The sequence below is a fragment of the Tachyglossus aculeatus genome, chromosome 19 (genome assembly GCF_015852505.1).
Source record: "Tachyglossus aculeatus isolate mTacAcu1 chromosome 19, mTacAcu1.pri, whole genome shotgun sequence".
NCBI lineage: Eukaryota > Metazoa > Chordata > Mammalia > Monotremata > Tachyglossidae > Tachyglossus > Tachyglossus aculeatus.
Window position 1 is genome coordinate 3,931,640 of NC_052084.1, and position 15,051 is coordinate 3,946,690.

Consider the following 15,051-nt stretch of genomic DNA (forward strand, 5'->3'; position numbering starts at 1 on the left):
CCGTCTCAAGGCACCGCGTCCGGAAGCTACTTTTCTTGACGCTGCAGAGAAACAGATTATGAGCAGGGGGCAGGATTGCTCTCCCCGGATCCCTCTCGCTTTGGTGATTCCAAGCCATGTCCCGCTCGCTCCTTGGGGTTCTTCGACCCTGGAGAACACAACGATGCGCTGCCGAAACATTCGGGAAAACACTAGTACCCCGATCACATTTTCTCCACTGGAGGTTTACTCTGATTTAGAAGGTGAGCCCCATGCGGGACAGCGACTGGGACCGGCCTGCTTGACTCGTACCTTCCCCAATGCTTAGAGTACTGCTCGACGCAGGGATGACGCTTAACAAATACAACAAGGGTAAGGGTGCGGAGGAGGATGGGGAGGTGTGAAAAGAAACAATCCACCGATTTTTGCAAAAAAAAAAAAAAGACCCAAAATCAGGCACGCTTCAATTTCTGAGTCTTTAAAACCGACACACCAGTAAGTAATGAAGAGAAGTAGCAGATTGACATAAGTGCTTTATTTAAGCTTTCTGTACGAAGGAAAATAATGTGCATCCCTATCATATACGTGTAAAAATACTAAGGATGTACAGTGTACAAAAACAGTTTCTTGTAGTTATTTCACATCCTCGCGGGTCATATCCCTTAAGGAAATAAACATTTGAAGTATGACCGACAGCAATAGTAGTACAGTTCCTCGGGTCCCTTGGCAAGTCTGCTGAAAATCCTTAACCGGATGTCTAGATCTTGCGCGGATCTAATGAAAGAACTCAGCAAGGTCGAGAAGTGTCACAAACTCTAAAGCTACAGGGAGGTAATCCGATTACCAATTGAGAGGTTTTTCTCTTTTTTGTTTTTTTGTTTTTTGTTTTTATTTAAATAAATACTTTACATTTCATGCTTGCCTGTAATGCACTACCAGGAGCAAGATAAGGAAATTCTACTGTAGACAGTACAAACAGTAGCAGCAAAGTGTGTACATTGAGGTGTAAATATAGACCCTGCAGTGAGTAAGGAAGGACCTTACTTTGGAACTCTAGGGAAAACACGCGGCCCCTGGGCGGAAACGGTCAGCTCCCAGGAGCCACGGATCCGTCGGGTGAGGAGAAGGTCGGAGACAATACTGGAATCATGTTTTCGAAGCGACGGGAATGTGTTGGAAGATGCAGTTAGTGTGGAAAGCAAAGCTGTGTGCAAAACTGCCCCCAAACTCCAACGGGAAAGGGTGCGGCCCCCTCCCCCCACCTCCCGCTCCCAACCGGAATCCCGACCGCCCGGACGGCAGGGTGCCAGAGCGGGTTCAGGGGTGCAGGGCAGAAGTCCCGACGGGGTCCCGGGCCGGACGTCTCCGGGGCTGCCACCCGATCTGGGCAGCGCTGGGGAGACCCTCCCGTGCCTCCGGCGGACTCCCCCGCTGCCCATCTAGGAAGCGACATCTGGCACGTTGAGGCTCGCTCGTGTCCGCTGCCCTGGAACTTTCCCCGGGGAGAGGCCCGGGGGGGAGGCGGCTGGCCGACCCGTTTTCACATTCAGATCTGAAATGGCTTGCGGACGCTTCCCCTCCCCGAAATCCAGTGGCGGCGACGTCGGCCCGATCCCGGAGGGCAGAGATATCCTCGACATTCCCAGCCGGCTGGGGGAAGCAGGGGGAGTGGGGTGGGGGGGTGGGGAGCCAGAGAAGTTGGAGGGAGTTGAGGAAGCTAGGAGAAGCCGGGGAAAGTGGGGAAGAGCTGGGAGGAGGGCTGACCGCCCACTCGAGTCCCTCATCTTTCGGAAACGTCCCGGGCCAAGGTCACGATCGCGCTCCAGAGAGGAAAGGCAAACGTCTTCGCTGGGTCCGGGGAGGGGGGCCCGGGTGGGTCGGGGAAGGCCGGCCCGCGGCTCGGCCCACTTTCGCTCTACGCCGTCTCACCCGGGGGATCCCGGGTGGCCCGCAAGACGGGCTCGCTCGTCAGCCCTTCCGCTCCGAAGGCGGTGACGGGATATATCACTCGGGGAGAAGTACGCATTCCGAGTAGCCGCGGCCCGAGCCGAAGCCAGGTGTCCCACGCTAGAATTCACCGCCCCCGTACCCCCGCGTTAATGATGAAATTCGCTCGGGGAGAAATGAGAAAAGGAGAAGAGCCCGGTATCTGGACGTGTCCTAGCTGCCGTGTTACAATGCCCTTTGACCCCTAGTCAGCCCCCGTGGGCCCTCTGCCAGCAGGGGGCTTCACGTCGGGTATCCGAGCCGCGCTTCCAACATCGGGGGGCTAAGACACCTGCATAGGAATATCAGTTTTCCTATCTAAAAAAATTACTTGCACGTCCCGAAAACGCCCCGGGGACCCTCCGCCATGCCGCGGTCTGACATCGGGGAGCGAAGAGGGCGAGATCCGACGCTACAACGGTAATCCCACGGGGCCGGGTTCCCTCCCGCGAGCCGTCGGAGAGGGGTGGCGGCCCGCCTGTGGGGAGACCCCAGCTCCTAGCACCAAAGGGTTTCCGTCATGAGGATCATCATTAACGAAGGAAATATATGAGGTTTGCATACGTGTCCCATTCAGTGCGAAATATCTGGGATCTGGGAACGGGAGGACATACGGAAAAAGGAAAAGATGGAGGCTCGTTTGGCTCAAACCGAGCGACTAATGGACCCCGATCAGACTCGACACGACCGCTGGTCCTGACCGCCCTGACCCTCCGGGGGCCGGTTTTCCCAGCCAAGTGTTCGTCTCCCCAACCTATTTCGGGCCCCTGGATGCCGACGCGCCGCCTCCACTGACCGGAGGAACGTTTCCACCCCTCCGCTGGCCTTTCGCAACAAATTCCCACCTTGTGCATTGGAGGGTTTCCTCCAATGCACAAACTGGGTTCACCTTGATTGGCCCCCGGGCCTCGATGGTGGGGGTCGGGGTCTCCCCACCTAATGATCATCCTTCCTCTCCTAACGTCCAACTCCGAGCCACCCGTCCAATTCCGGAGCCTCAGCCCGGTGACCGCGCTGAAGCAAAACCTCCCGCTTCTCGTCAGCTGGGATGTTCCTCACGTGAGACCCAACAGACGGCGGGAAGTCTGCCCTTAAGTGAGTTGAAGCCACGTTTGCTGACATGACAAATACATTTCTCAACCCTAAAAAATAAATACTACCGCATTTAACAACAAAGAACAGAGGTTGAACGTCGAAGAGCGAAATCACATAAATTAAAAGCAAAGTTTTTTTTAAAAAAACAACCCCCCCCACCCCCAAAAAAACCAATAAGGCAAACATCGGTCTACCTCAGAGCCAGGATTTTGGTGCAAAGCCACAGCGACACGCCTGCCTACATTCTCCAGCCTCAGAGGCGATGGGGAGTTGGGGCCGGGGGGAGCAGGAACGAGCCTGTTTTTGAGCAGCCCTCCAGGGCCAAGCCACCCGTGAGTCCCTCAAATGACCCTGGACGTCACAGCTCCTCTGCCTTCGTCCCTCCCAGGCTCAAGGGAGGAGAGGGGGCCGTGCTTGGGGGTGAAATCTGGAAGCGTGGATCCCGCGGAGCCGGACAAGCACAGGCCCAATACCGCCTAGCCGGATGCGCCCGGGGGCTGGGTCGCGATTCCGGGTTCTGCCCCTTCGACCTCCCCTCGGGGCCGCCAGATCACGATGTGCCTAACCGAGGAGGTGGGGGACACGTCCCACCCCCTCCAACCATGGCCTGCCCTGTCCAGCACGCACAGGGGCAAGAGAAGCACGGAAGCGAACTCTTCTCCGCCCAGCCCGACCTTTGACCTCTCTTCCAGAGGTGAGGAAGCGCTCTGGGAGCCAACACATCTCTTTACGTTTCCCCGCCGGGGGCCGGAAATCGGAAGATGATGCTCGCTCCCCTCCCCGCCCCGCCCCGTGCCCCCCCGGGGGGCTTCTCCAGATTGCACAATGACTCCTTCCGGTTGCCATTCTAGTGAGACAGTAGCAGCAACAGCATGAGACCTCAGACTGAGAGAAGAGTTCATGCAAAACGAAAAGGCAAGTGTGTGGGGGGACGGGGGGAGAGAGCATGGGGGGACCGGTGTGGGGAGGTTTGGGGGGCAGAGAGTGAGTGTGCGTGCTCGTGTGTCTGACAGAGAGACAGAGAGAGAAGGGAGGAGGGGTCGGAGGATCGGGTCAGCCCGGGAGGCTGGAAAGTGCTCCTGCTCTCTCTGTCGCGGCATCGCCCGCCCCGGCGACAAACCCAAGATGACAGTGACGTGGCCGAACGTGAGCGCGGGGCGCCCGTTACTCTCGTCCGCTGGCCGAGTAGGAGAACTGGGGGAAGTGCGGCCGCCTCTCGTTGTCCACGCAGTCCATCCCATCCTCGTCATCTGGAGGCCAAACGGGGGAGAAACGGCAGCTTTAGCGGAGGGGCCGGCTCGCCTCTAGACCGAAAGCTCGTCTCGGGTGGGGAATGGGTCCGTTATATTGTAGCGTACTCTCCCAAGCGCTTATTACAGCGCTCTGCACACAGTAAGTGCTCAATAAATACCACTGACTGACTGCCTTAAACACGCAGTCGTCGGTCTGGGAGGCCCCGCTTCCTCTCAGCTCCCGACATATTGGAGTCAATCCCATATTGGACCCTGGATTTTTTTCCCTCCTGCAAGCCCGGTGCCTGGGTGGGGGATCAGCTGTGACTCGTAAACAACCACTCTAGAACTAAGCAATGGCTTCAGGGATCTTCCAAAACCCCCTAGAGACAAGATCAAATAATCCTGGAGAAGCGACGGCATAATGGCAGGTTGAACACGTGTGCCAACTCTGTTCTACTGCACTCTCCCAAGCGCTCAGTATAGTGCTCTATAGTAAGCACTCAGTAAATACCACTGTCTGATTGAGTCATCCTCGGTTATGTTCCCCCTCGTCCTGGGAGTGCAGACACTGAGAAGCAGCGTGGCTGTTTGAAGAGCACGGACTTTGGAGTCAGAGGTCATGGGATCAAATTCTGGCTCTTTCAATTGTTAGTTGTGTGACTTTGGGCAAGTCACAACTTCTCTGGGCCTCAGTTCCCTCAACTGGAAAATGGAGATTAAGACTGTGAGCTCCACGTGGGACAACCTGATCACCTTGAACCCCCCCCCCCCCAGCGCTTATAACAGTGCTTTGCACATATTATTATTATTATTAAGCAGCGTGGCCTAGTGGAAAAAGCACGGGAGTCAAAGGACCTGGGTTCTAATCCCCGCTCGGCCAACTGCTTGTTTTGTGACCTTGGCAAGTCACTTTTCCGTGCCTCAGTTTCCTCAACTGTAAAATGGGGATTAAATACCCGTTCCTCCTCCTACTTAAGCTGTGAGCCTCGTGTAGGACAGGGACTGTGTTTGACCTAATTAACCTCTAGCTACCCCATGACTTAGAACAGCGTTTGACACACAGTGAGTGTTTTTAAAAAACACCATGAAAAGAACAAAAAACTGAAGGCAGAACCACGCCCCAGCCCCTCCAGCAAGACGACAGCACCAGGATGCGTGACTGGTAGTCTGCCCCGGGGTGGGGCTCTGAGTCGCTTTCTAGGTTTACTTACATTTTTCTGGAGGTGTTATGGTAATTGTCTGAGCTGTAAATTCTTCATCAAAATATCTGGTATCTGTCTCAGATGTTACTTGAGGTTTAAAAGGCGGTACCAGCTGAAAGCAGAGAGAGAAAGATGGTTTTTTAATGGAGCTGAACACAAGACAATCATAACCCAGGAAAGAAACGAGGAGGTGTTCAGTAAATGCTACCGATTGACCAGACTTCGGGGAAGCAGCGTGGCCTAGTGAACACAGCCTTGGAGTCAGAAGGACTTGGGTTCTATGCCCAGCTCTGCCACTCATCTGCCGTGTAACCTTGGGCTAGTCACTTCACTTCTCTGTGCCTCAGTTACCTCATCTGTAAAACGGGGATTAAGACCTTGAGCCCCCAGTGGGACAGAAGTGATGTCCAACCTGATTTGCTTGTATCTACCCCAGCGTTTAAAACAGTGCCTAGCACATAATAAGCATTTAACAAATACCATAAAAAAAAAAAACCCCAGAAACAAAACCTCAGCCAATGTCCACCTGGAGTGCTACCTGTCTGAGAAGAGGAAGTGAGGCAACTGGGTGAGGACGGTAGGAGGGGAGAGTTGACCAGAACCATGAGAAAGTAGGAAAGGCAGAGGGGGATCTCCCCGGCACATCCCAATCAGGACGACCAGGACATCCACATTCCCATCGCGTCCTGGCTGCCGGAGCCTTTTTCGCAACTTCCCCCTCCGACGCTTCCTGTAGGCAGACCAGAGGTACCAGAAATCCGGGGTGTGTCGCCGGTCGACCTTAGCTTAATCCAGACATTAGAGAAGCACCGAGATTTCTGTTCGGAAAAGGCACCGCCTATCCTTCTATCTGCTTCTGATATATCAAGCCTCCATGCCAGATCGCGGGGGTTTCTCTCTTCAGCCAAATTGGAATTGAGGGAAAAGGGCAAAGGGCTTCACCCCCTCAGCTTTTGGGGCCAGGCAGGTGGTCGTCGCTAGCCTCTGTCACAGACGGAGGACAGGAGGGCTGGAAATGCCACTGGGCCAAAATGGCAGTTCAACAGCTCACTCCCTGCTATCATGGGTTGGTCCAGTCTCCACGCCACCAGGGAGGAACGGCCCCCCTCTCTGAGCCCATCACACTAGGCCCATCTCACTTTCCCACCCAACGGCCCCAGCTGGCCCAGCTTACTCCCCTCTCACCATCAAGGCCGCCAATGGCCCAGCTCTGGCATTAAGTCCAAGAAGAGCGAGCAAGTAACCCCCTGTTTCTGCCCTCTGTGTCCCTGAGGGGTACGCTCACTCTCTCCTCCTCTCCCTCCCTCCTATCTGGATTTCTCTCAGACCTTCTCCTCTTTCCTTTCCCTACTTCTTTTCTCTTTCCTCCCTGATCCTCAGTCATTCCCTTCACCTCGCTTTACTCTTTGGATCTCAGCCTCATCTCTCCCTTCTCTGATTCTTATTCTTTCTCACTGTTGGTCTCGACCTTCCCTGGATCTCAGGCTCATCTCTCCCTTCCCTGATTCTTATTCTTTTCTGTTGGTCTCGACCTCTGGCTGTGCCACTTGGGCACACTGGCTGCTGTCTCTGATTGGGTCTCTACTGCCTGTCTTCTTTGACTCTGTCCCCGGAAACCCCGTCCCCGGCCTCACCACCATCTATTGTACTAAGCACTTAGTAATAATAATAATGGAATTTATTAAGTGCTTACTATGTGCAAAGCACTGTTCTAAGCGCTGGGGTAGATACAAGGTAATCAAGTTGTCCCATGTGGGGCTCACAGACTTAATCACCATTTTACAGATGAGGTAACTGAGGCACAGAGAAGTTAAGTGACTTGCCCAAAGTCACACAGCTGCCAAGTGGCGGAGGTGGGATTTGAACCCATGACCTCCGACTCCAAAGCCCGGGCTCTTTCCACTGAGCCATGCTGCTTAGTACAGCGCTCTGCACACAGTAAGCGCTCAATAAATACGATTGAATGAATGAATGAATCTACCGTGCTCTAATGGAAAGCACACGTGTCAGGTAAGGCTTTCTGTTTTTTATTCAGGGCAGAGAAATACATTTTCTCCAGGGACCAGCCGAACTGATTCCGGGTTCTATTTAAATACGTTCTTCTACTCACATGTGCTCTTTAGAATACTGCTGTGGGAAAAGATTTTAATTTTGTAAAAACAAATGTGAATTTGCAAATTGCATCTTTGCATGAATAGAAAACAGATTACTGTACCACAAGAGGAAAAGGTTTTTAATTGGTATGTAATAATGTATAATTAAGAATAAGTTCCGAATAAAGAGCTAAGTTGGAGTCTGAGACAGACATAAAGCTCTGTCCCCAAATAACACAAACACACACAGGCAGGCACACATGCACACATGCGCACCCATATGTAATTTGCAGTCTGAAGAACTTACACTTTCATGAGTAAGCAGGGAGAATTTCATTTTTACCACTCTCTCTTGCCCCCGTTCTGACCATTTCTCAGGTGAAGAATCAATTCTAGATTGGCTCACAACTCAGCAGTTAGGCTACTCTTGAGTAAACTGCTTTGAGGAATTAGATGAGAAGCAGCGTGGCCTAGTGGAAAGAGCATGGGCCCGGGAGTTGGAGACACGGGTTCTAAATCCGGCTCTGCCACTGGTCTGCTTGGTGACCTTGGGCAAGTCACTTTACTTCTCTGGGCCTCCCTTCCCTCGTCTGAAAAATGGGGACTAAGACTGTGAGCCCCATGTCTTACCGGGATGGTGACCAACCTGGTTAGCTTCTATCTACCCCAGTAAGTGCTTAACAAACACCACAATCATTAATAGGCTTGCACCTTAGAAGGCTACTTTGCCAGACTCTAGGGGGGTGCAATCAATGCTCCTGGGAGACTGCTAAACTTAGCTACAGACTCTAAACTGGAAGTGGGCATGGAAGGTGTCAGCTATATTGTTCTACTGTACTCTCCCAAGCACTCAGTACAGTGCTCTGCACACAGCGCTCAATAAATACAATTGACTGACTGGCTGACTAAACTCAGCAGTGGGCTCTGTTCTACAAGAGCCGAAAGTCTCTAAGTGCCTTGCTGATCCCCACACCACTGCAGGTGAACCCGGAAAAACACACTTTGTAGACAGAGACAGAAGGGTAAAAACAAAACAAAAACCCAGAGTCAAGTAGCCCTCCCGAACCCTCGAGGGCCTCGAACCAGAAGGTCCATTCGAAGCATGGAATTTCATCAGAGAGAGCTTACAATCAAAGTACAGGGATCACACTTTAGCAAAAAAAAACCCCTAATAATAATAATTAGGGAATTTTTTAAGCACTTACTGTGGTAGATATAAGATAATCAGGTCGGACACAGTCCCTGTCCCACATTGGTTCTCTGTCCAAGTGGGAGGGAGAACAGGGATTGAGTCTCCATTTTACTCAGGAGGAAACTGAGGCACAGAGAACTTTAAGTGACCTGCACAAGGTCACCCAGAAGGCAACTGGCAGTGCCAGGATTAGAACCCAGGTCTGCTGATTCCAAGACCTGAGCTCCTTCCACTAGGCCACACTGCTCCTATGGGCAGAAAATCCGTGCATCCTGAACGCGGGAGCTACACTGTCTACTTAAATAGGAGACAAATGCGGCCCCAGAGAGTTAGCATAGTTTAGCATCGCACATATTTTGTTGCCTTAGAAAAAGTCAAAAAAGCCTTTTGGCAGATGTAAGGAGAACCATCATTATGGTGTCGAGACAAAGAACAAGTATCTTTTTAAAATGAAAAAAATAATGAGATTGCAATAAAGACAAAGTTGCATAATTAGCAGCATCTAATTTGGTGTGTCATTTCAGTTTCAAATCCCACAGAAACTCCAAATAAGGGAAAGAAACACATTCCCTGGCCACCGAGAGTTCAAACGACACTCAAAATCATTCCTCTTGTGTGGTGGAAAGCTGGAGAGCAGCGGTGAGCAGGGGAATATTCCAGTGACAAACACGAGGCGAAAGACGGTTAAGTTTTCGACAGCACAAGGCTTCCGGGGTTTCTCACTTGATCGAAACCCCGCCCCCCTCACCCTCGCCGCCCCGCCGTGGACCTAATAAACACCTCTTCAAGAAGCAGAGAAAAAATCAACAGCCGCGTTAGCTAGCACACTCCCTTTGCCACCATTCCAAATCAGGGATGCCCTCTGATGCCCGGGTCAGCGGGCAGGCTGTGATTTGGAAATTCGCCCCGCTACCTGATACGTTCAAACTGCAGGTAAGCACTTTCGGAAATGAGCAGTGGAATCCGTTTCCGCGGAAGGGCGGCAAGAGAAAGCCTGGTGGGCAGGAGAAGGGACCTCCTACCTTTTTATCATATACATCTTGCCAGTTTAGTCCGACAAAGAAACTGTGCCTCATAATTTCTTTCGCATCATCTGGACCTCCACCAAGGCTACGAAGAGAGAGCGAGAATGTTAGTTAAAGAAAAAAAACAAGCCACTCTTCAAAGCAGACAGCTCTCTCTGGGGCTCCAGCAGTTCCTTCTCTCACACGGCATACTTAAGACAGCATCCCTCTCAGAAGCAGAGATCAAGTGCCTGAGGGTGCAGAGAGAAAATATCCTGGCGGCTGAGCCCCTACTTAGCTTATAATCAAAACCATTAGCTAGTACTTCAGACCAAAGGGCATTTTGACCGAAAACCAGGTCAATGTAATTGATTTGGATAAATTGTTCCTGCTTACACTCCCAGCTTGTTTCTGCCCGGTCCTCTGTTCTGACTGGATGAAAGAGTCTGGAGGGCATGCTAGTGATCAGATGATCACCTTCCCTATTAGCGTCTACTATCTCTCTTTGAGCCTTTGAGCACACCGGGTCCTTCCTCCAGGTTGACCCTGTAACTGTAGCCGGCCAGCACCACTGATCCCTCGCTGCTTTCCACGTCGCTGCTTCTGCTTACCCAAGAGCATCTGTGGCTCCTGGGAGGGAAGGGGAGCCAGTGAGAGAGAGGGGCCATGAGCATCTTGAAGGGGACAGGGAGAGGCGATGACTCGCCCAAAGTCCAGTGGCAAAGCCAGGATCAGAAGCCAGGTCCTTCTGACTCCCAGGACCCTGCTCTAGCCACTAGGTCATGCTGCTTTTCAGGATTAAACGACCTGATTGCCCAAGAAGCCCGGCAAGGTCCTGGCAAATGACTGGCAAGTGCCTTCTTCTGGGATCAACGACAAACAGCGCTTGTCAAATCGAGAGTCTGCGCACCAGATCACTTCCCATAGCTGTTTGTCTGCTAGGAGAACGCCTGCATTTCCTCAGCTCCCCCGGTACATTCATTCATTCAGTCATTCCCCCAACTGTATTGATTTGTGCTAATGTCTGTCTCCCCCGCTAGACTGTAAGCTCATTTTGGGCAGGGAATGTGTCTGTTTATTGTCGTACTGTACTCTCCCAAGCACTTAGTACAGCGCTGTGCACCCAGTAACTGCTCAATAAATGACTGAGTGAATAAATACGATTGAATGAATGGTACACGAGATTCTCTGTCAGTCACCATTTCTAGTCCAAAATGTCCACACTGATTACCACCAGGTAGTGTTTCTGCTTGTGGCTGGGAATTAGGCAAAGGAAGTTACAAGTTACAATGACAAATCCATGGGCAATGGCGCCACTAAGTCACTTTTACAACTCTGTAGGCGAGTCTTCAAACTCAGAGTTTCCTCATTGGTTCTGGAGTCCGCTGGAAATGAGGCACCGGAGTCCAGGTTGGAACCATAAAAAATCTGGGACTACAACAAATGGTTGAGGAATCGTTTCTAAGGATGGCTGGGGGTCCTGACTGAGGATAAACGTTCTTCGTGGCCTAGGGGCATATCGGCTGAGTTTACCTCAGGAAGAGGAAGGAGGCAGAGAGGGAGCGAGGGGCTGGGCTGCACGGGACCTCTGAAGAGGCGGCTTCTGGTGTGTGATGCATAAGGCCACGGGAATCCTGCCCAGAGGGAGACCTCCCAAATCTGGCATCACTCCTTATAACCAAAGAGGCCTTGCCTGAACACTAAGGGAAGGAATGAACCAACCCCGAATGGCAGAGAAGACTCCGCTCAGACAGGTTTAACAGACAGTCAGCCTGTCCCAAGCAGATGGAGGGATGGAAGTGTTCTCTTCTGGCTTCAAGATGAGCAACTCTCATTCTCCGTCAAAGGGGAACAAGGGTTTAAACCTTTGATGGGGAGGAAAGGAATCTCTGTTTTATTCTCTTTAGTCACCTAAGACACAACAGACTATCCAGGAAAAGGAAAAAGATTGCTGCAACTCCTAATGAAGCATGATGAATAGACACAGGATGCATGTGAAAATGTGAAGAGTCGTAATGGCCATTTTAAGGGAGACGGGGAACATGGCATACACAGCAAATATTTTGGCAGACAGTTGATCTATTTTACAGATGGGCAACAATCACTCAGATGGTCAAAGCCAAAAGGATTGCCCCTCATGCACACCAAGATGCTGGCAAGAGCGATTCCCTGGAAAGAAAACAATCAATCAGTGCTGTTCATTAAGCATTTACTGTGTGCAGAGCACTGCACTAAGCGCTTGGGAAAGAACAATAACAGAGTTGGGTGGACATGATTCCTGCCCTCCAGGATTTACAGTCTATAAGAACTATCTGCAACAGCATTTCTAGGTGACAGTCCTCTGCGCTGTAAACTCTATGGGCAGAGAACGTGTCTACCAACTCTGTAATATCGTACTCTCCCAAGCGCTTAATACAGTGCTCTGCCCACCATAAGCGCTCTATAAACGCCACTGACAAGGATCATGATGGGAACTCTCGAAATTCAGCCCCAGTCCAAGTTCGTAGTTACCACAGCAATGGCCCTTCACTACAAGAGCGACTCACCCGCTGGACTTTGGGAGCTAGCTCCAGGCACTGACTCGGTGGCCTAATCGAGCTTCCAAAGGCCAGAAGCACAGAGGGACCAGGCCAGTAGGATGATTGATGCCCCTTGCTTTTCACTTGGCTGATTTTTGACTTACTACTCTCCAGACAAACACACCAAACTGTGTTCTAAGCACGGACGAGGTCAGGAGGAGAGGGGGAGTGGTGGCAGAACTGAAAACCTTTGAGAAATTGGGCTAGTGTACAAGCCTTTTAACATCTAGGGAAAGGAAAATTGTTGCTTCTAGCCTTAAGAAAAAGGACTAGTAGTGAGGCTATTGATTGAGTGCCGACTGTATACAAAAGCATGAGATACCTTACTGGCCTATAAGAAACTTCAAGATAATACATCCTTGAGAATCTGAAACAGAGACAACTAACCCTTAGAGAAGCAATGCAGCAATTCAGAACTGATTAAATTCCGAGGATGGGGTATGTATATCAATAGCAATACATCTTTGTTACCTATTGATTCTCACCACCCCCTGCAAGGGTAAGTGTGAGGAATGCAGTAAGAGATTTCTCAGGTCAAATATGCGACGGGATGAATGTCTGGTTCAAGACAGCAATGCACATTCCTTCTTGACTGTTAACCCTAAAGAGAGCATCCAGAAGTGCCCATTGCTCTGCACGTCCAGTAACTGAGAAAGAAAATCCTATTAATTTACCTCTTCCAGAGTTTTGCTTAAGAAGCTTACTGCTGTTTGAGGCTTACCGTTTATTAGGGTCCTTTATTAGGAGTCCTGAAAGCAATGATTTTGCATCTGAAGAGAGCGTCCGGGGGAATTTAATATCCTCCATTAGAATCAGTTCAAAAAGTTTCTCGTGATCCTGGTTGTAGAATGGCAATCTCCCGCACATCATTTCATACATGACAACCCCGAGGCCCCACCAATCCACTGCCCGGCCGTAGTCATTGTCTTCTAAGACCTGGAAAGTTCAGAAGGAAAATGTGCGGCAAGGTTGTTAAATGATTAAAGGATTAACAGTGGTATTTATTGAGGGCCTGTGATGTCCTGTATGATGCACCTGGGAAGGATAACAGAAGCCAATATATGTTCCATAATAATAATAATAATAATAATAATAATAATAATAATAATAATAGTATTTGTTAAGCGCTTACTGTGTGCCAGGCACTGTACTAACCACTGGAGTGGACACAAGCAAATTGGGTCAGACACAATCCCTGTCCCATGTGGGGCTCAGTTTTGCTCCCCATTTTACAGATGAGGTAACTGAGCCCCAGAGAAGTTAAGTGACTTGCCAAGGTCACACAGCAGATAAGCGGCAGAGCCAGGAACTTACACTCTATCAAGGAAGCAGAACATACAAATATTTACAAATAGAGTGATCAGAATAAATGAGTGAGCAAATGTGTCCCTGATAAAGCCCCCCTTTCTCTGCCCTGACTCACTCCCTTTATTCATTCCCCCCAACAACACTTATGTACAAATGTGTAATTTGTTTATATTAATATCTGTCTCCCCCTCCAGACCATAGGCTTGTTGAGGACATGGAATATGTCTGCTTATTCTTATACTGTCGTCTCCCAAGGGCTTCGTTCAGAACTCTGCATACAGTAAGCCTTCAGTAAGTACAACTAAATGAACGAATGTCTACCCAAACGCTGAGGGTGGGTAGAAATCCATAAGGCTAAAAACAGTCTTTGGGCTAATACAATTTACAGTGCTGGGAACTGATTTAATATTTGTGGCGGAACAGATGTCTAGTGAAGTACCTCAGGACTTTCTGAAGTGAAGTTGGAGGTAAAGACCATCTACAGACACGGCACAGACCCTCTAGAGACAAGGCAGTGGAAGATACAAAGGATTTAGATCCTTTATCTATGCAACCAGCTTCAGGCAATGCACCCAGAGACCGAGTTGAAGTGAAAAACAGCTTTTAGCAAGCCAGTGCGTGAGAGGTGTAGAAGCACTGGGGGATAAGAAACTCCAGTGGGTATTTTCACTTTATCTTAGGGCCCTTCCACATACTCTTTCTGGTTTCCTCTCCTGCAAGCTCTGAGATGGCAAGTTCTGGTTAAACCACAATATTTACAGGTCTCTATGCTCTTATTCTCTACCACTCTAGAACATCTTCCCAGCTCCTGTGAACTCAAGTGAAATGGGATAATAATAATAACAATAATAATAATGGCATTTATTAAGCGCTTACTATGTGCAAAGCACTGTTCTAAGTGCTGGGGAGGTTACGAGGTGATCAGGTTGTCCCACGGGGGGCTTATAGTCTTAATCCCCATTTTACAGATGAGGTAACTGAGGCCCATAGAAGTTAAGTGACTGGCCCAAAGTCAGACGGCTGACAATTAGTCACACAGCTGACAATTATTATATGAGGTTATTAACTAGATAATAAATTACAAAAACGGTGGAAGGAGTGTAGGGCCGGAGAACTGGATAATGGGAAATGGGTAAAATCAAACGACTTGATATCGCTCAGACCCTTGCAATATTCATTCGTTCATTCATTCATTCAATCGTATTTATTGAGCGTTTACTGCGTGCAGAGCACCTTATGAAGCACCTGGGAAGTACAATTCAGCACAAATACAGACAATCAGTTACCTCATCTGTAAAATGGGGATTAATACTCTAAATCCCATATGGGACAAGGTCTGTGTCCAGCCTGATTAGCTTGCACCTATGCAACCACACTT

General features: G+C 50.1%; 1 protein-coding gene across 1 annotated transcript in view; it reads right to left on the bottom strand.

Moving 5' to 3' along the window:
- Positions 1–492: 492 nt before the first annotated feature.
- Positions 493–15,051, bottom strand: part of AKT3 (AKT serine/threonine kinase 3) — a 156,803-nt gene continuing 142,244 nt past the window's right edge. Inside the window, exons 11-14 of the mRNA XM_038761022.1 lie at positions 13,087–13,301; positions 9,805–9,892; positions 5,507–5,609; positions 493–4,310 (exon numbers count right to left, since the gene is read on the bottom strand). Of these exons, the coding sequence (XP_038616950.1) occupies positions 4,225–4,310; positions 5,507–5,609; positions 9,805–9,892; positions 13,087–13,301 (492 nt within the window). The 3' untranslated portion in view covers positions 493–4,224. The remainder of the gene's footprint in view (positions 4,311–5,506; positions 5,610–9,804; positions 9,893–13,086; positions 13,302–15,051) is intronic.